This window comes from Orycteropus afer, unplaced genomic scaffold, assembly GCF_000298275.1.
Source record: "Orycteropus afer afer isolate SDZICR_OR568_19922 unplaced genomic scaffold, OryAfe1.0 scaffold00006, whole genome shotgun sequence".
NCBI lineage: Eukaryota > Metazoa > Chordata > Mammalia > Tubulidentata > Orycteropodidae > Orycteropus > Orycteropus afer.
In genome coordinates this window covers 21,975,367-21,995,250 of record NW_006921593.1, presented here as the reverse complement: position 1 = coordinate 21,995,250, position 19,884 = coordinate 21,975,367, and the positions used below count along the sequence as shown (strand labels likewise).

The following is a 19,884-nucleotide window of genomic DNA, read 5'->3' as shown; positions in this document are numbered from 1 at the left end:
AAGGAGGGGTCTCTGTGAGTCGGGGCCAACTCGACGGCACATAACAACAACAACATAAGGCTTTCATAAGGCTTTCTGCTATTAATGAGTCTAGTAAAGGAATTAAGCACATTAACTTAATTAAAATAAAGACAGTGGGTTATGAAGAGTATTTTAGCTATAATGGAACCATTCTATATGCTTTCATGATGCATATAGTAAGAGCTGTGCTTTGAAAAGGACATTGATATATCTAAATCTTTATAATGTGTCTTATAAAATATTCTGATGTCCTTTAAAATGATCACCCTGGATCTACTGTTTTACCCTAGGATCAGATACAGTCAAAAACCAAAATAAATGTTTAAAAAAAACATTATGATCGAGCCCATTTGGACTCATGCTGACTCCATGTATTACAGAGTAGAACCATTCTGTGGGGTTTTCTTGGCTGTGATCTTTACAGGACTTGGGGCCAGCAGCCCACACCTAGCCTATGTGTTGGAGAACTGAACTGTAGAATCACCCAGATGTCTCAGGCGTACCTGGTGTTGGGGCTCCATTGTGCACGGTCTTTAGGAGGTTCACGATCTGGGGTTGGAGCTCTCCAATTTTGGGAAGCGACTCGGCAACCAGAATGAAGGCTGGGGACAGCACTATCTGCTCCAACTCGGCAGGGTCAGCATTCTTGGCCTGGAAGATGAAAGGCACCACCCCACTCTGTCTTAGGGCATTGGCAGGCCCATCCACTCGGTCAGACGACCTTCCCGCCACCAACAGCACCAGGAACTGAAACACTCCTTCCTCAATGCGGCTCCCAGCAGACGTCACAAAGATGTGTCGCTGTGCGTAGTCCAGGGCATAGCCCAGGTTGAGGACTTTGCCTGTCTTTATCTTCATCCTCTTCACAAGGTTCAGGATCTCTGGCTTATTCTGGTGCTCGTTGAAGTGGGACTCCACTCGGACGTCGTCACTGTACTGAGCCACCGCAATCCGGGTCCCGTCGGGTTTCACATCCAGTTCATCAATGATCTTATAGAGGAAGTCACGGACAGCTGGGAACTGGCCCACAAGGTTGGCTGAGCCGTCAAAGAGGAACAGGATGTCTCGCTTGCTCTCTACAACAAAAGTGCATGAGGACACAGTGAGGGAAGAGAGATTAGCAGGCATCGAACTGATTTCAGCCCAGAACCACCAGCATTCGGTAATGGCTATTTAGGAAATCCATCTGATGACTGCTGTACCAGCAAGAGAAGAGAGAACTGCACCAACTGTCATTCAAGGGTCCTATTTCAAAGCAGTGTGTGTTGGCAAGACAATAGGACAATTGACTGGTCTAGCCAATCAGGTGCCATATTTTTTCAGCAAAGTGAGCCAGGAAAGCAGCCCCAGGGCTCTGTTCTTTCACTAGGTGGCAACTGCACTAGGAGAACAGACAACACTTCAAATTTTTACAAATAAAACTACGGAAAATGTGGTGCAAAAATTTGACTTCAATCTCTAGTGATAAAGACTGATGTAGGTGAAGCACCAAGGCATAACTGAATGACCACAATCCCCTCTAATTGGATTATGTTTTTAATTAAATGTGAATTTGTGGATTAGAACCCACAATAGTGCCTGCCGTTGCTCCACAGATGAGGCCTGCTCTTGGTGCTTTTTACTCCCCGGTAACAAGGTGACAGGCAGCAGGGCAGCAGCCCACAGGAGGCTACTCAAGGTGAGGGGATTGCTATCCTCAGGTTAAACAGTTCTCACCACTGTTGTGATTGGGTTTCCATTGGCTCAGCCTTGCTGCCCATCTGTGTGACTTCAGGGCTGGAGGACTGAAAGCTTCCTGACCCTCTGCCCTATTAATTTTGACATTTTTTAAAAAAGAAAAACAACTAAAATTCTTTCAGAGATAATTTGACTATTGCATAAAGAGACAGCCTTTGTTGGGTGTATATCAAATAACTTGCAAGTATAGTGGATCTTGAATATGAAAATATCATATAAAGAGAATAATTTCAATGTTTAAATGGCCCCAAAAACCAAACCAAACTCACTGCTGTCGAGTCAGATCTGACTCATAGCAACCCCTCCTTGGGTTTTTGAGGCACTATCATTACAGAAGTAGATTGCCCAATCTTCCTTCCAAGGGGTGGCTGGTGGATTTGAACCACCAGCCTTCTGGTTAGCAGTCAAACGCCTTAGGCACTATGCCACCAAAGCTTCCCAATGCCTACTTATATATGGAAGGGTAGTGCTGTCTCACGTGAGCTCACTTTCATCCTTTCTATCTGGATTTGAACTCCAGGATGTTCACAGCCATTGGAGGGAAAAAAAAAATCTGCATGAAGAGTGGGACGACATGGCAGGACATAAGCCAAATCTGCTCTCCTTGCCCTCATCAGTGAACACCCACAGAGTGTTCTCAAGACAGGGTTCTAAAGACAGAGCACCTCACCTTGCTGGTACAGTGTCTCCCATTCAAGGTATTTACCACACTCTTGGGTTCAGATCGGCCAGCTGCCCACCAAGGAGGTCACTGAGGAGGGAGAGGGAGGCCCCGCGCGGTAAGGTGCGTTTACCTGGCTGGCCGAGGGGAACTTCCTCCACACCACCGCTAACGTACGTGGTGAGGGGCTGAATCAGCTGCTGAGGCAGAGCTGGCAGGGCACTGAAACTGTCCATGAGATACACCAGGCTGGGGTTAAAGGCGATCTGCTCAAGCTCTGCCTTATCCGCCTGGTTAGCGCCTACACAAAAGGTCAGCACCCCCGCACGCGCTAGTGCATTGGCGGCTTCCAGATAGGAGTCCTCAGACCGGCCGGCCGTGAGCAGGACCAGGAGCTGCGGCACGCGTTCCCGGATCCGGCTGCCGCCAGCTTCGGTGAAGTGGTTGCCATGGACAAAGCTCAGGGCCGAGCCTGTGCGCAGGCCCGAGCCCCCCTTGAGCTGCAGCTGCCTCAGACGGGCCAGCAAATCTGACTTGGTCTGGTATGTGTCTAGTGAGAACTCCGTTACGGGGGTGTCACTAAATTGCACTAAACCAATGCGAATATTGTCACGTCCAACATCAAGGTTGTTAACTAGGTTCATTACAAAGTCGCGCACATAAGGGAAATTGGCTTTTCCAACGTTGAATGATCCATCCAAAAGAAAGATGATATCCCTTTTGTTTATGCGAACTGCAGTGGAGCACAAAAACAGAGTGAGACATACGTGACCACAGAGGGTCTCACCATGTGTGCACACAACATGTGCACACATGCCAACATTGACACAGAGACAATCAGGGTGGCAAAGCATGCCCATCTCATCAAATATGGCCGGTGGCTGCATATTTCCCTCCAGTGGTGGCTGGTGATGGGGAGGCGTGTTGACAGACAAGTCTGCTCACAGACAGATGCAGTGGCAAAGTCCCAGTGTGCAAACCACACAGAATGACCACAATCCTTGAGCCAGAACATTCCTCCCCCAGAAATGGAATCTACGAGGGTGCTGTGCCTTCCTGCACGGCTCAAGTGCACAGCCATGGCCACAGCTAGGTGTGCACATGCACTGTGAAATCCTGCAAACTGAGAAGAGCATGCCCCCGATAGCGTAACGACTGTTGGCCCAAAATAGAAAACCCGCTGTGTGTCAAGTTGAGCCTGACTCACAGCGTCCCCACACGTGTCAGGGCAGGACTGGGCTCCACAGGGTTTCCAATGGCTGGGTTTTTTGTTTTTTTTTTTTTTAAGGAAATCAACAGGGCCTTTTGGGGTTCCTGGGGGGGGGGGGGGGGGCTCGAACCCCCAACCTTCATCAGCTTGTAGCCAAGCATATTTACCCTTTGCTCTAACCAGGGACTCCCAGGTAACCCAAGTTATCAGGAAAACAAGAGTCCCTTAAAGCTAAAAAGTAAATAAAAGCAGGTTCTTCTCATCTTGAAGTGTTCCTAGGACCTCCCACTTGTCCTTCTCTCCTGGTATTCTTGTCCTATCGGGAGGCATAGGGTTGCTAGGCAATAATGAAGCCAAGCGCCCATGAGAATTTCCCTGAGCAGTGATTACACGACACTGTTTGTTCTTCCTGGCTGAGGTCATGCACATGGAGTACAGAGAGTAGAATTCTCAAATTAGTGGGCTCCCCCAACATACTCAGCACGTGCCTTAAAAGTTTGATTTCTCATTTCTTTCCTGATGCCTCCCTAAAATTTAGGCCTCATAACTAATTTTATCCTATGTTCTATCAAGTTGAACCTTGGCTACAAAAGTGAGGGTTAGAAGTTTTAAAGAAGGAAAGAAAAATTAGAGTGAGGCTTTTGGAAGTCCAGAAAAGAGAAGGCATGCATCCATGCAACACAGTTCATGCGTGGGACAATCCTACAGAAAGTGGTGGGGTGGAAAGTTTCTTCCGTGATATTCATCTTTATTAAGGATGGTGGATTTTGCATATTTGATTCACCATGTCCTACCCTAGTCATATCTGGCCATTTAGAAATAGACTCAGGACAAGAAGGACGCAGGCTAGATCTGGGGGGTGGGGTGGGGGTAGGAGTCACTACAGGAGCAGGACAACACTGGGATGGACCCCAGGTCAGAGCTGAAGTGACCACCTTGGCCACATGCTTCAGCTGTAGGTGGACCCAGGTCCTGTCATCTCAGTCCTGTCATTCTGTTTTGAGTCACACAGGTCTCAGCTCAGGATCAAAGGGAGCCTGGAACACAGCTTGTGTATTGCTGTTGGTTTCAGCATTTAACAGTTGTGTGCGCATTAGGTGTTTGTTAGCTTAACACAAATAGAACTTTCTTTTTTTCTCAAAGCTTCTGCCTCTAGACCTGTGTACTCGGTGTGTGGCGCGGCCCCCACCGTACCTTCAGTGGTTCCAGTGAGTGTCCTGAGAGGTGGCAGCAGGCTGGGCAGTATGCCTTGCAAAGGAGCGGCCTGGAACTCAGCAGGGACGAACACCAGGGAGGAGTCGAAAGCAATCTCTTCCAGCTCGGCCCGATCAGCGGCCTTGTTCCCGATGGCAAAGGCCATGATGCTGTTCGTCTTCAGCCCCTGGGCTGACTGGCTAACCTCATCTAGGGACTTACCGCCTGTGACCAGCACCAAGAGCTTGGGCACCCCTTCGGCAGCCCGGTGGCCAGCCCCGCTAGTGAACAGGTTGTTGCGGACGAAGTCCAGCGCGGAGCCCGTGTACAGGGCCGGGCCACCCAGGGGCTTCATCCGCCGCACGGCGGTTATGACTTCCCTTTTGCTGGGGTAGGAGCTGAAATAAAACTCTGGCTTTACAGTGTCTGCATACTGAGCCACTGCCACCTGGATAAGGTCCTGTCCAATCTCCAGCCTCTGGATGACCCTGGCAAGGAAGTCGCGGACTGCATTGAAGTTGGCCAGTCCCAGTGCAGAGGAGCCATCTACGAGGAAGACTATGTCCCTCTTGTTGACTTCAGTGACTGCAGGTAGCAACATGACAGAGTGAGAAGGAGGGCCTTAGCGAGTACACTCAACAACGGTCTGCAGAGCGAGCTCCGTTTAAGGGCTGCTCTCATCTGCTCTGGCCTCTGTGGAGTCACTGGGGACCCCAGGCAGCAAACTGCCATCGCATACACACTCCTTATAGCTGCATCCTTCCCTATTGAATAACAGGGCCAGATCCCCTCCCACCCGGCCCACTCTTAGTACTTTTATAAAACAGTTGCACATGAAATTTTTGCTCCAGTAACCATCAGCTTAGCATGCTGACACTTAAAAGTCAGTCAACTCTCAATGTACAGCTTGGATTTGAGAGGTCAGAGGGAAGCCATTGTTTCAATGATTAAAGGAGCAACTGAGGTGTGCTCAGAGAGCCCTTGGCTTCATGGTCTTGATTTCAAAGGACACACATTGCCAACTGCAAAAGCTCAAAGAACACACACGTCTCCATTCCCTCTGGTTCTATTTTCCAGGTGAAAAAAAAAATTATTTGGCATCATAAACATATTAGAAGTAACTGAATATCAAACTGAACATTTTCATTGCAGGACACTGCTGGAAAGGTCTTAAATAACACGTTGAGATGTTGATAACTTAAAGACAAGCAGAGAGGCATCATTTAGATCACTTCCTCTGAGCGGCTGACCAACTGCCCTCCAGCCAGAGAAATGCCGTATCAGCGTGTAGACTTTGTTCCCAAGTCAGGGGAACAAAGGATAGATCAGACCAGAGCACCTATCCAGAAACCAGAGAGAGCTTTGAAGAGCATTAAACCTGAGGGGGAAAGGAGTGTCATCAATTCGTTCATTTGTTAAGTCACTGAACTGATTGAGGGTCCACCATCACTCTACACCATTAGGCATATTATGTGGCAATTACATTTTTTTAACACTTCGATTCACTGGAGATGTGACCATGTTAGTATTATTGGCCCAAACTCTCTTCTTTGAGTGAAAACATACAAATGCACACATGATGTCCAGTGACCAGCACTTCTGGAGCATTGCTTTGGCCTCGAGTTGTGGTCTCCACAGTGACTGGCAGGTCCTCAAGCTTCAAGTAGACATCAGGATGGTGGGATTCTCACCAGGCATGCCTGTGCAAGACAGGGAGCCTCTCATGTCTCTGCCTTCTCCTTCTCCCTCAGGGCTCTCCAACCAGAGATGACAGATAAGGCAATAGAGATGCACAGAAATATGAGTACACAAGGGTAGAGAGATAGAGAGAGTCCTGGATTGAAGTGTGTCCCTAAAAATATGAGATCCTCACGCCTCTACCTGGGGTCCTGTATGGAAATAGAACTCTCTGTTATATTAATTAGATCAGACTCGGAAGGGTGGGTTCTGAATCTAATCACTTCTGAGCTATAAAAAATGCAAAACAGACACAGAGACACATATGGAGAGAAGAAGACGAAAAAATGGCAGATGACAGAGACAGACACATTGACAAGCTCTGGACCGCCAGCAGTTGCCACAGCTACTAGAATCTCCAGTAGATAAGAAAGGACCTCTCCATAGAGCCATGCCCTGAAATGAGATCTGTAGTCTCCTGAACTGTGAGAAAATAAATGTCTGTTCTTAAAGGCACTTACTGGGGGTAAGTCTGTCGTAGCAGCACCAAGTAACTGATACAGATACAGACAGACACACAGACACGGACTTAGACACACACATAGACACCTCTGCAACATTTGTTGACTATAAATTAATTGCTAAGATTAAAGGCAATATTTGGAAAATGCTGATGAGCTAGGGAAAAATTAAATGGCAGCAAGGAGCTACCCACTGATGACAAGGAATTTGAATCTTCCTCTGGATGCAAATCCCTTCATCTACCTTAATTCCTTTGCCATAAATCAAGAACCCAGAGCCTACAGGTAGTGTGCAATCTGCCAAGGGTTAAATGATTGGTCAGCACAAGACCTGGGCCAGAGGCTATGTCTCCCAGACCACAGCCGTGGGATTTCTTCAATGTTCATAAAATGATTATAGGTGGTTTCTTTGTTTCCAAAAGTATACAAGCCCAGGGAAACCACAACCTGTTGTAAAGTCTCACCACATTGTTTTCATATTTTCCAGGATCATAGGAATAGTGCCATGATGAAAGTGAGCTCAGGCCACAGGAAAGGCGCCGTGACAGAAATGAGCTCAGGTATAGGAATGGCACCCTGATGGAAATGAGCTCAGGGCACAGGAAAGGCGCCGTGACAGAAATGAGCTCAGGCAAGTCAAAGTCCATTTCCAGTGTTCTTCCCTGTCCATTTCCACTTCATCTTTCGTCCAAAGTTCTAAGCGTTCTACCAGCTCATCTAAAGGATTATGGTAGGTGCTAGTATCCCCTCAAGTGAGGGGGGAAAGCTGGACACCTAAAAGAGATGAAAGGTAAGCCACACTGGGGTGACCTTATCAATTTAAATAAGTGTTATGAAAGATATTCTCTAGAGAGTCAGTTTCACATACACTTTTCTTACCACATCACCAGGACATGGGGCAGTTCCAACATCCAAAACTAAATGTGTGCTTTAAAAGAGACATCACAGTCCTGACCTATCCTCCTACAATCATCAATACAATAAAGGCCCTATTATAAAATTATTGACAGGGAGTTGGCGCTAACTCAGTCTGAATTACATAAGCCTTGTAAGGAGGCACATACAACATCAAAGAGACACAGTGATAGTGCCTTCACTGCAACCAATGATTAGCAAAATGCTATCAAGCAGAGGTCAACTCCATAGATAGGAATGGATACAGATGTTTTTTAATTAAGACTTCCAAGTGATTCTCCCTTGATGTCATACAATGGCATGCCTTCCAATAAACTTTATTTTTCAATGATTGACAGCCCTTCTTCAAAGGAAAGTCTCCCCATAACCCCAATTTGTAAAATCGGTAAAAACAGCAGTATTTACTAGCAAAGTTACTTTGTAGACACAGATATGTGCCATTTACTTAGAAAGCTAGCAAATACGAACTACGAAGCTGTACTGATCCATGTAGGAAAGTTGGAATCACTGGTTGCAGATGACAACCAGGGTCTTATATCAGCCTCAGAATTCATTCAACAATTATTCATTGAGCACCTACTGAATGCTCTGGCAAGACAGTGAAGAATAAGACTGACACGGTTTTCCATTCAAGAATTTACCTTGTTAGAGTCTCCCTGTGTGTAAGCTACACCAGAAAGGGAGTTAGGTGTTTCTACAAATGACTGAAGGGCCACTGTGTCACTAATTCACCGAGGCCTCTTAGTGGCCTGACCGGGGCCATGAAAGTGATGTAGCCTGAATAGAGAGTCATGTCTCAGAAAGTAATTGACCAGGGGGAGGAACCTCTGGCTGCTTCCTGAGAGCCTTCCACTACAGCCCACAGACACTCTGCTGTTCATGAGAACAGAAAGTTCACATCCACAGGCTTTTCTACCATCAGGCAGAAAATCTGGGGTCTAGACTTAGAGTTGCCTCTGCATGACTGTAATTTTGAAAACATCCCTGAACACCTGGGACTCCAGTTCTCTCCTCATCTGTAAACTAGGAGCAATGGGACACCCCTGCCTGCTACCCACAATGGGTCCTTTAGACCAAAAGCCGGCTCTCCCTTCTATTGAGTCAATGCTAAAATCACACAATCAGAGGGATGTCTAGAAACACGAAGACAATTTCCAAATGTAATTCCCATCAAGTGTGATGTATCCCACCCAGCAACATGGTTAATAACATCAGTCATTAAATCTCTGACCATCTGAGAAAACTTCAGTTAATGCAATTCAGTGTAACTGGATCTGCCGTATTTATAATAGCCACAGCATCACACACAACTGTACTCTGATTTAAATTTTGAAAATGCACCCCCACCTCTCATGATTGATAAATACATATCTGCTATGTGACTTGGTTGGTTTTGTCTTTTCTAAATCACTCCTATGACTTGTTTTGCCAAAGGCCTTACATTTGAGTAGATGTCACCGTCTTTTCTCTATAAACATAGAGAAAAAAAGTTCCTAAAACCTCCACCAAATGAATCTTCTGTTATTTCTTACCTTCAGAAGAAATTCAATTGTCCACAGCCCCAGAGCAGAGGGGCTTGGCAGAGACAGTTCTCACCGCGTGCTCCACCATGGCTTTTGGAAAAAGACTCTGTATGTCTGAGTGCCCTTCAAACATGTTGATTTTAGAGGTCAATACCATTATCTTAGAGTAATCATCTCATAATTGCAATAAAAAACAGTTGCTGTCAAGTCAACTCTGCGTGATGTGCCCCATTGTTGTCAGAGCAGAACTGTGCTCCACGGGGTTTCCAATGGCTGCTTTTTGGACGTAGATCAACAAGCCTCTCTTTCCAGGCTCCTCTGGGTGGATTCGAACCTCCAATCTTTCTGTCAACAGCTAAGTACACTAACCATCTGCACCACCCAATAACCAAATACCAAACCCCCTGCCTTCAAGGCAATTCTGACTCATAACAACCCCGTGGGAAAGAATAGAACTGACCCATAGGGCTTCCGAGACTGTGAATCTTTACAGAAGCAGACCACCACATCTTTCTCCCATGGAGCAGCCAGTGGGTTCAATGAGCAGAGCTTTCAGCTAGCAGCTGAGAGCTTTACCGAGAGTGCCACCAGTTTTCCTTCACCACCCAGTAAGCCCCCTCAAATCCACACTCAGGATAACTGAACTGTAAGTAGACTATACTATGATGTCTGCTATAGCACAGTGAGTGTTGTGTTGAGTTAACCTCAAGAACACACTTTCCTGGCAACTCATACTCAAGTAAGCACATCCCACCCACTCATTGACCTTTAGTCTTTCACACATGGCACCCGTCACAAAGATCTCATCCAGCAGCTCAGCACAGAGGGACTGGACTGTGAGTACTTACAGGTTCTCCTGAGGCAAATCATTCCGGTACCTGCCTTAATTCTACAAAAACCAACACACACAACACCCCCACCCACGCCTTTGGTGAGAAGAGCATACATACCTTCAGTGACAATAGTTGGGGGTTGAAAGACAATGTGTCTTTGGGCCACACGAACAATGTACGGCAGTAATTGCTCCTGGAGGTCCCCAAAGCTACGGAATTCCGGGACAGTAAACACGAAGTTGTCATCGGTAGCTATGTGCCGGAGCTCTGCCAGGGAAGCGGCCTGGGTGCCAAGGCCGAATGAGAACACGCTAGCCTGCTTCAGGGCTACCACCCCTTCCCAGATCTCGTCACTAGAAGGTGCAGCACTTATGAGGACCAGCACCTGGGGAACCCCTTCCTCTACTCGGCTGCCTCCTGCCTGGGTGAAGTGGTTCTCCACCACAAAATCAAGGGCAAAGCCAATGTTGGCCAACTCCCCACCGGTGAACCTAAGGGCCTTTACTGCCTCCAGAACCTGAGCTTTGGTGGAATAGGTGTTCAGGGAGAATATGGTTCTGGGCTCATCACTATACTGGACCACCCCCACTTGTATATGCTGAGTCCCAATCTCAAGTCTCTCAAGGAGATTCACAAGGAAGTCTCGAATGACTGCGAAATGCACACTTCCGGTGTTGTTTGATCCATCAATAAGGAAAATAATGTCAGCAGAGTCTTGTGCTTTAAGAGAAAGAAATGCAAAAAACGTGAAAGCGTTAGAACAAGTAACAACATGCATCTGTTCGGTGTTCTCACGTGTTTCTTTGGAAACCAACAAGAAACACGAAATATGGACAAAGGAAACACATGTTGATTAAGGAATGTGACATTCTCTTTCAGGTCTGCATTCTGAATGAATAAGAGGCAACTTCTCAGAAACCACGGCACAACATGGGAGCACTTCTATCCTATTTGTGCCTTGGGCCATTCTGTAGTCAAATTTCAGGACATCTGGGAGAAATCTTGGGGGCCTATTCTGGAGAGTTCCACTAATTTGGAGAGGAATGCAGTTGCTTGGAACTCTGCTTTCTCATACATACAGGGGAAATCTCAACGATGATTTCCAAATCTTGGACATTGCTCTAGATTTCTTAAGTGATTATGAGAATTTTTTAGTACAAATCCACAGCTGCAAACCAGAACTCACTGTCTGGTGACTCATCACCCCAGTATGTTAAATGCTTAAGCAACTCTCCTTTCATCCTTTTTCTTTAAAAAATCAAAATGGCTGAGCACATTTGAATCTGAAAGAAGAACTAAAACTATAGGTAACATTTTAAAAAAAAACATACTTGATGAGATTTTGCGTTAATTTAATTTTCTCATAAGACGCTTAGTTATATGAAACTCAAGTACAGGTCTAGCAGTGGGCTGTGTGTTCTGGTCACTTGCTTTTGCTGTTGCCTCTGTATTCAATCACACAATGCAGAACAATGTTAAACAGGGTGATATGGAGCCAGTCATGACACAATTATCCAACTGTATTTTTATGACGTCCTAAACTGATTGCCTATTGGAACCATGAGCGCATAATCACCCCTTAATCAGAATGAGCTCTGGGGCTGTAGCAATGGACATGAAAAACGGCTCACCAAGACCTCTTTTCTCCCCATGGTGGGCATATGAGCCTCCCATACCACTACTGAGAATGCTATCCATAGAAGTGCTGTGCACGGAATAGAAATCAGGAAATTTCAAAAGTGGGCGGAAATACTTGCAAGGTCCAGCCAGAGCATTTAAATCAAATTGACTTAAACTAGAGGAAACACAGCATTATTCCAGTACATACATTTAATAACTTAAGCATGTGTTTGGAACAGGGAGAGATTTTGTGCGAACGCATGTGATATTTATATTCTGGTCTTTGCAACAACAACGGACATTTCATGTTTACAATTACTTTGTCCTTGTGCCAGTAAAATTGCACTCATTTTCACAGTGGAAACAGGATGCAAATTTGGTCTCGGGAAATTGCAGACTTTTGTTATCGTGAAATCATATTCGCACCCAAGCATTCTCCCTGTGTAAGTAGACACAGAGATTGCTAGAATCAGAACCACTGTCTTCTTCACCTTGTACACACAAAACTTCCTGACAACATATTTGTAGATGAGTTCTTTGCATAGGGAAAGACATTTACTTGGAAACCTTGATGTCATAATCCTTTATATAACATCTAAAGTGAAGGATAGTTCTTTTTTGTAGTAGATCTTATGCTTTTAACACCTGTCACACAAAAGTATTAAATAAGACCATACCTTTGCTAAGAAACATGGCCTTTAGGCAAAGTGTAAGATTCTTTAAGGCTCTTTGGGAGGGTGTGGTGTCAGGGAGTGTGAAAGACATGATGGGTCCTAGAAATGGCCACCATCATATCTGAGATAAGACTCTGCAAATGACACCATGCAAAACACTCAACATTTCCTGGCCCTAACTCAATGACCTTGAAGGGCACAGGAGTATTTCCCACTTACTAGCATATCAAGAATGTTTAAAAGAAGGACTAACTACAACATTAGGGTCAATAAAAGAGAAATGACACCTCAATCATAGGGTGACATTATTGGTTATTAATTTCTTACTTACTCTTTGGTTGCAATTTACAGTAGCATAAATAAGAAAAAAGAACCCTGAAAAGAGAATTCCTCAACGTTTGTCTTCTGAAAGGCTGAACATCTACCACAGAGGGTCATAGAAAAATGTTGGATAATTTGTCATCACTGAAAATAAAACATCATTGTCTCGCACACACATGATGGACACACAAGAGCATGCTTGGTTATCCAGGAGAGCCAAAGCCTCAGGTAGACACAGGACCGTGGTTTCTTGGGTACAGCAAGGCACACCAATGACAACATGATGCTGAAAGTAAACAGACCAATCTAAAATTTTTGAAAAAACAATGAATTTGCCTAGTTTTCTCCTCCTAGGGCTGGTGTCTCATACACTGATGTGGCATTTTCTATGGTGGAAAGTTTTGAAAATGTCTATGGAAAAATCGTAAGGTCCTTCGACACCCTTGGAAAATTGTTTTCCCAAGTGCATTTGTGTGGGCATGGTGCCTTCCTTCACTCACATTCTTATTTCCTATGCAATACACAAAATCACACATATGTTTGTGGGATTTTTCAAATCTTCATGTTTTTCAGGGAAAAGAACGCTCCCACTGAGATCCTCACCTACTCTATCACCTGGACCTGCCATTTGGGTATAAACGTTTGTGTCTTAGTCATCTCCATCTTTAAAAGAATGACAAGCAGAGTTCAAAAAACACAACTAATCACCTTTAAAGACTGATTAAGTAGAGCTCGTCAGAACTGTGGTGATCGTTAGCAACATATACATATGTGTGTTTTATGATCAAGTACGCTCTATAGGGAACCATTATCTAGCTAACAGGTAACCAATGGGAAGAAAAGGCCCTACTTTACTAGCCGTCACCATCATACCCTCCTAACTACCTTTCTCAAAAGCTGTAAGCAGAAACAGTATGGCTACTGTTACTGGTTTTTCATGGACATGCAGTGGGACACGATACTGGAGGAATTGCAGAGTGAAGTTAATTAGAAAAGACAACATAAATGCATTAATAGTTCACCTTGATGCTGCTAGTGGCTTGGACACTAGAAGGCAGAGATGCTTTCTTGGCATAAAAACAAAGGTTTTGTCATCTGTGTGGAAATAGACTGTGCTGATTGGCTCATTTAGCATTCGATGTGGGAATCTCATTGTTTGCTCGCTTACATAATGGTTGACCACAAAGGAGAACTCATCTAATCTCATTCCTGGCTTTGCCAATGCATCAATAAAGAAAAGATGCCTCCTTTCTCTACTGATTCCCCTCATTGTTTTTCAACACAGATTTGTTTTTGTCCTTATATTCATAAATGTAGTGAATCAGTGATCCTAACAATATTGTAGAAAATAAAGAGTAGGTCATCGCAGATACCCTTTTATCATTTCATTGTCACCTGGGTGTGAAATGCTTGGTTTGGGATAATTTTGAGGACACCCTTTTCCTATAATCCAGTAGGATGGATACTACGTAAACATTATATGCCAGAGGTAGGCCATGTCACTTGGAATCAGGATCCATCCCCCTTTCACAAATGCCCATTCAAAATTCTTTTCTTTTTCTTACTACAGACAAATAATCTGAACATTGCTGTCACTCCTTTTACTGAGAAGTCAAATGTCCCAGTCAGCAGGGACATTAGCACCCCATCCCGATCAAAGCTGAAACTATGTGGGACCACTGGGAAAATCATTTTACAAACAACCTTCTGAAGCACCTCGGGGTTGCTTAGTCCTGAAACCCTTCTCTTAACCAAGCCGTTCCCGCTCAAGACTGGGGCTCTGTTCCATTGACATCTAGTTGTCCCACTTCCTATCTCCTGATTTCTGAATGCTTGTTATGGAAAATCACTGCCTAGTACTCTTTCTCTAAACAAAACCAAACCCAAATGCGTGCCTTCAAGTCAATTCCCACTCACCGTGACTCTATAGGACATTGGAGAACCGCCCCATGGTGTCTCCAAGGCTGTTACCTTTACAGAAGCAGACTCCTACATCTTCCTCCTGCAGAGCAGTGGGTAGATTTGAACAGCTGACATCTTGACTAACCACTGTGCCACCAGAAGCCTCTTCCTTTCTCCAGCCTTCTTCTGCTGCCTGCCCTTCCCCGAGCTCCTCCCGTGTGGACCTTTGATTACATGACTTATCCTCCAAAGCCTCAACTCTTTCTCCTTCCTATTGCCCCCACCATCTTGAATCAGCCAGAGCCTGACTTCTGCCAACTGCGTCCTGTCTCCTGAAACCCTCTAGGTGGGAACCAAACCTAGGGGAGAAGCCGGCCACAACCCCCCTTCCCTGTGATCACTTCCTCTGCCATGGGGCCGCTTGGATCTGCTTACCCTTTCACTCTGCTTTCATTCAAACACTTATCCACTTCTTTTTTCACAGCTATGAGCATGAACAACAACAATAACATGAGCACAGACGTTCTCCAGCCTTCCTGAATGATTTCAGCTGCGTCATACTCAGCCTGTGTCAACCCCGCACACCCGACCATCATCTCCACTTTGTCATCTGGGTGGCTAACCAACCCCTCTGAGTGCCAGCCTCTTGGGTCTTCAATAGCCTCAGTCTACTGCACTCTAATCACATGAGGGCATCACTGGGAATTCCTCCAACCTCAGATCTGCCTTCTGAAGTCTACCTCTCTACAGACACAGTGTGCTCCTGCTCACACTCAGGTGTCTCTGGAGCTCTTACCCCTCATCCTGCCCTCTCACGTTCTGGCTTTTCAGAAGTCCCCCAACCCAGCTTCTCACCCAGCAAGACCCCACCCATGGTGGGCTACTCCAGGAATTTACTTGCTAACACTCTAGAGCTCCTTCCCAAGAGAATGTTCTTGACCCTGTCAGTCCTTCTTTACTAACAAATGCTGAACTTGGTCATGCCTTCTGATACGGAGGGCCTAAGATATCTACAGAATGTCATGGAGACCACACATGGGTCATACTCTCTGCCAAGGATGGAGTGTCATCGCAGGTCAATAGTCTTGAGTGGGAAGGGCTTGGTTAAGAGAAAGTTTTCAGGACTAAGCAACCCCAAGGTGCTTCAGAAGGTTGTTTGTAAAATAGTTTCCCCAGTGGTCCCACATAGTTTCACTTTGATAGGGATAGGGTGCTAATGTCCCTGCCGATTGGGACATTTGAGCAACTGTTCAAAAACAATTCAATTCCTCCAAGTTCCCAAACCCAACTCCTTCACTCTCTCTGTCATGTTCCCTTATAGAGATAATTGATGCAATTCAACTTGAATTCTCTCTCTGTCTGGAAAGCTTTCTGTGTAACAGCTTTCCTTCTGTCCACCTTCAGATCTCAGAAGCACAGCCTTCCTTCTTGTCCTTTCCCTCCATCCCAGTGGAGCAGCCATCTCTCCTTTCTGGCGCTCACTTCTCCTCGGAGGTTCTCGATTCCATTCTAACACCATGGCCATTCCATCCAGCATTTTCTGCAGTCAACTATCAAATGACCACATGGGCTCATTTCCTAACAAAGGGAGGTCCCTCTGCCCTTCCTGTCACCCATCAGTAAGCCTGGGGGCTGTTGATTGGCTCATTTAATGTGAGATGTGGGAATCTAGTTGCTTGCTTATTTATATAATGGTTAAACAGAATAGGAAAACTCATCCACTCTTTTGCCCTGGTATGGTTCCTTTTAAAATTTGCTTGTCAAATTCCTTCCGCATTGGTCTTTCAGGCATACAGAGCTGGAAGGAGAGCTAACGGGCTTGATGATTAAATAACTTGCCTGCCAGTGAGTTCCACACATGTCATTGTGGAATAGTATGTCAATGCAATGCTCGTGCATGATTAGTATTCCCAGGGTGGCCTTGATGAGCCCCACTGAATCGGAAGCGTCTCTTTGGCCACAGAAATGGCAGTGGCACAAAGGAGATGGAAGAGAACCCAAACACGGGGGTTCCGGCTCTGGCTCTTGCCCTAACTTCACATTACTTACTCTCTCGAGGGCTCAATGTCTTCCAAATAGATCTGGGCTAGACCATATCTAAGGTTCCTACCAATTCTAATTCCATCGATCCATTCTCTGAAATAGATTCCACAGGGCAGAAGAGGGGAGCTTGGCACCATTGCAGTGGACACAGGTGGACGGGCTCTTTCCCCTCTCAGCTTTGGGGCTTTGGGACACAAAATGTTCTTTAAGGAAACAAGCACTCCATTCTAATCTCAGACAGAAGGCATTTTTGTGAGTGCCTGCCCAGCCATACTGAGAGTTTCTTTTCTGTGGAAGAAGGAAGTACCTCTTATAGGGTCCAAATGTCAGAACATGATGTTTTGAGTTAAAAACATTAGTTGTCTCGAAAGTGAAAAACCTGTCCCCTTGGATGTGGGTAAATGCTCTATTTCAGAAAGACACTCCAGAAGAATAGTGAAACCTTTGTTTTTACACCTGCGAATACCCATCTCTTCCCTATGCCCCCGCCCGCCACCATTTTCCAGCATAGTATTGCTTTAATGCCAGCAGTTGCCAAGCTTATCCCCAAAGAGCGGGCCAGGGAGCAGCTTGGCGATGTTGCCATTACCTGTGATGTCTTTAAGGGTCTCTGTGTCTCCAGCTCCTTCTGGAGCCATGGACGAACGAACATAAGACACTAAGTTTCCTACCATGTCATGCAGGGAGGTAAAATTCTCTAGGTTGAAAACATGTGTATCGAGCGGTTCACTTGCTATTTCTTTTAACGCTCCTTCATCTGCATCCTCAACTCCAATTGCAAACACGTTAACATCAGCAGACTTAAGTCCCGCTGAGGGCAGGGCAAGGCCGTCCTCTGAGCGTCCATCGGTTAACACTACGATAACCTGAGGGACTCCATCACTGGCCCGGCTTCCAGCAGCCTTAGTTAGGTAGTTTTGGATTACGTATTCTAATCCTTTTCCAGTCTGATTGCTTCCCCCAGTATAAGACATGTTGGAGATATGAGCAAGGACTTCTTGTTTAGTACGATAGGTATTTAACAGGAACTCGGTATGTGGGTTTCCGTTGAACTGGACCAGAGCAAAATGGAAATCATTCTCTCCCACAGCTAAAGATTTTATAACATCATACAGAAACTCTCGGACAAGTGGGAAATGTTCCTTTCCAACGCTCCAAGAGGAATCCACTAGAAATATTATATCGGCAGCAGCACCATTCCTGACATCTTTAAAAAAAGACAGTGGTTTAGATTTTTCTACTGTTCAAGCAATCACGTCCTAGCAGTGCAAAACCTTCCTACATGAATTCAGCTCACACTGCGCTGCTGCTACATACCTTACTCCTCTCTTGCAAGACTGGCAGGTGGACAACTTACCTGGGAAGTGGAGGGCCTGGGCACAGGGACTCAACAGCTGACAGGGGCTGGCCATTGAAGCAAGCACCGGATGCAATGGCCGCTATTCAGAAGCCTATACTATGCTCCAGGGGAAAAGAAGCAACTTTTGCTGGGTGTCTTTGAACCCAAGAATGATCCTCTGGGGCAGTTTGAGCCCCAAGACCCACCTGATCAGACCAGAAGGATATCTTATCTTACCACAGGTAACTGACCATCACTTCCCAAATTCATTCTTCAGTTTAGCGTGTGTCACTGGGCCTTTGGCACAAGGAAAGTGAGAACTACTCTGCTTTACATTAAAGAATCCCAATACTTTGGGTCCTTTCTAGAAAAGTAAATGTTTATATATATATATATATATATCCTTTTAAGTGAGGAAGACCTAGGTGTATATGTAGACTTTTGAGCGTGATGAAAGGTCCCTAACTAGTTATTACATATTTTTCACAGTCAGAAAAGTCTTCAGAGATGCTGAACATTATTTTTCCCTTTCAAAGATGGATCAAGTTCTCCCTCAAGTATAGAAGCAGGGAACTGAGGGTGTCAGGCCACCAGCATCTGGTGAGGTGCCCTTCTGGCTGTGGCCCAGGCTGGCTGTGTGCAGAGGTTCCTCGCCCCTGTGCGTGACTTAGCTGATGCTCCCACCAGAACGTGCCTGTGCCACCCAGGCGGAGCTGGCTTTCTTTCCCTCCCAGGGCAGCTTTCTGGTGGCAGAGAACACCCAGGCAAGGGAGAGGAAGACCCAAGTCAGCTCCGTCTGGCTCATAAGCTACCATCTCAAATGCAAGAGGCATTTCTCACTTTGCTAAAACCTGACAAGTAAATTCTTAATAGGATTCATTAGGATCCATTTTGAAAAATAGTTTTGGGAAAGTGATCCTTTAAAGATTAGATTAGAACGATGAAAAATGTCTTTCTGTGTACGGAGGTATAGAGAGAAGAATCTTTGTTTTTCATGGAAAATACTTTTTTTTTTCTTTCATGACTTGTCTTCTCCTGATTTTGCATGTTCAGAGACCCACTAATGTCAGAAATATGGAAAAACTCTTCTGATCATGAAGCATTCAAGATACAAGCATTCTACTCACACCCAATGTCAAAACAAGCCACTCACAAACCAACTCCAGGATATCTGACCCAAGTTTCAGGAAAAAACAAACCATCCCATACTGGATAAAAAGTGTCTGGGAAGGTCTGTAGACAAACAAATATCCTGCAATAAATGGCTTCTCTAGCTCTTAACAACCTGTCTAGGCTCTACCTCAAGTTCATGACGACTAAGATCTAAAGTCAGTGAATACTGTTTCTTTTCATGAAACTAAGAGCTGTTTCTGGATCTTACCTGCTTGTTGTTGGGCACGAGTCATGGAAAAGCCTGAGAGAAAGAGGCAAAAGAGGGCAACGAAGGGCAGGTGTCGGTGTTTCCTCATTTTGAATTTGCCTGAGCACCAAGTATGGACCTAAGAGAGAAAATAGGGCAGGGGGAAGGATCAGTTTTAGTCATGTACATAAGACCTTGGAAAATAAGAAGCACTGTTTTCTCTCCCCTTTTTGGATTTCCAAGGTGACTCTCTGCCTTATTCTTTGAAATGGTAGCAAGGGCATAGATAATACATAGCTAGAAACATACACGCACAAAGACATAGATAGGTAC

General features: G+C 45.3%; 1 protein-coding gene across 1 annotated transcript in view; it reads right to left on the bottom strand.

Annotated features, from left to right (window-relative positions):
* The window catches only part of COL6A3 (collagen type VI alpha 3 chain), a 72,631-nt gene extending 52,971 nt beyond the window's left edge, over nucleotides 1–19,660 (bottom strand). The window contains exons 1-6 of the mRNA XM_042780855.1: nucleotides 19,573–19,660; nucleotides 17,442–18,059; nucleotides 10,410–11,012; nucleotides 4,824–5,408; nucleotides 2,553–3,152; nucleotides 525–1,097 (exon numbers count right to left, since the gene is read on the bottom strand). Coding sequence (XP_042636789.1) covers nucleotides 525–1,097; nucleotides 2,553–3,152; nucleotides 4,824–5,408; nucleotides 10,410–11,012; nucleotides 17,442–18,059; nucleotides 19,573–19,660 — 3,067 coding nt within the window. The remainder of the gene's footprint in view (nucleotides 1–524; nucleotides 1,098–2,552; nucleotides 3,153–4,823; nucleotides 5,409–10,409; nucleotides 11,013–17,441; nucleotides 18,060–19,572) is intronic.
* Nucleotides 19,661–19,884: the final 224 nt, after the last annotated feature.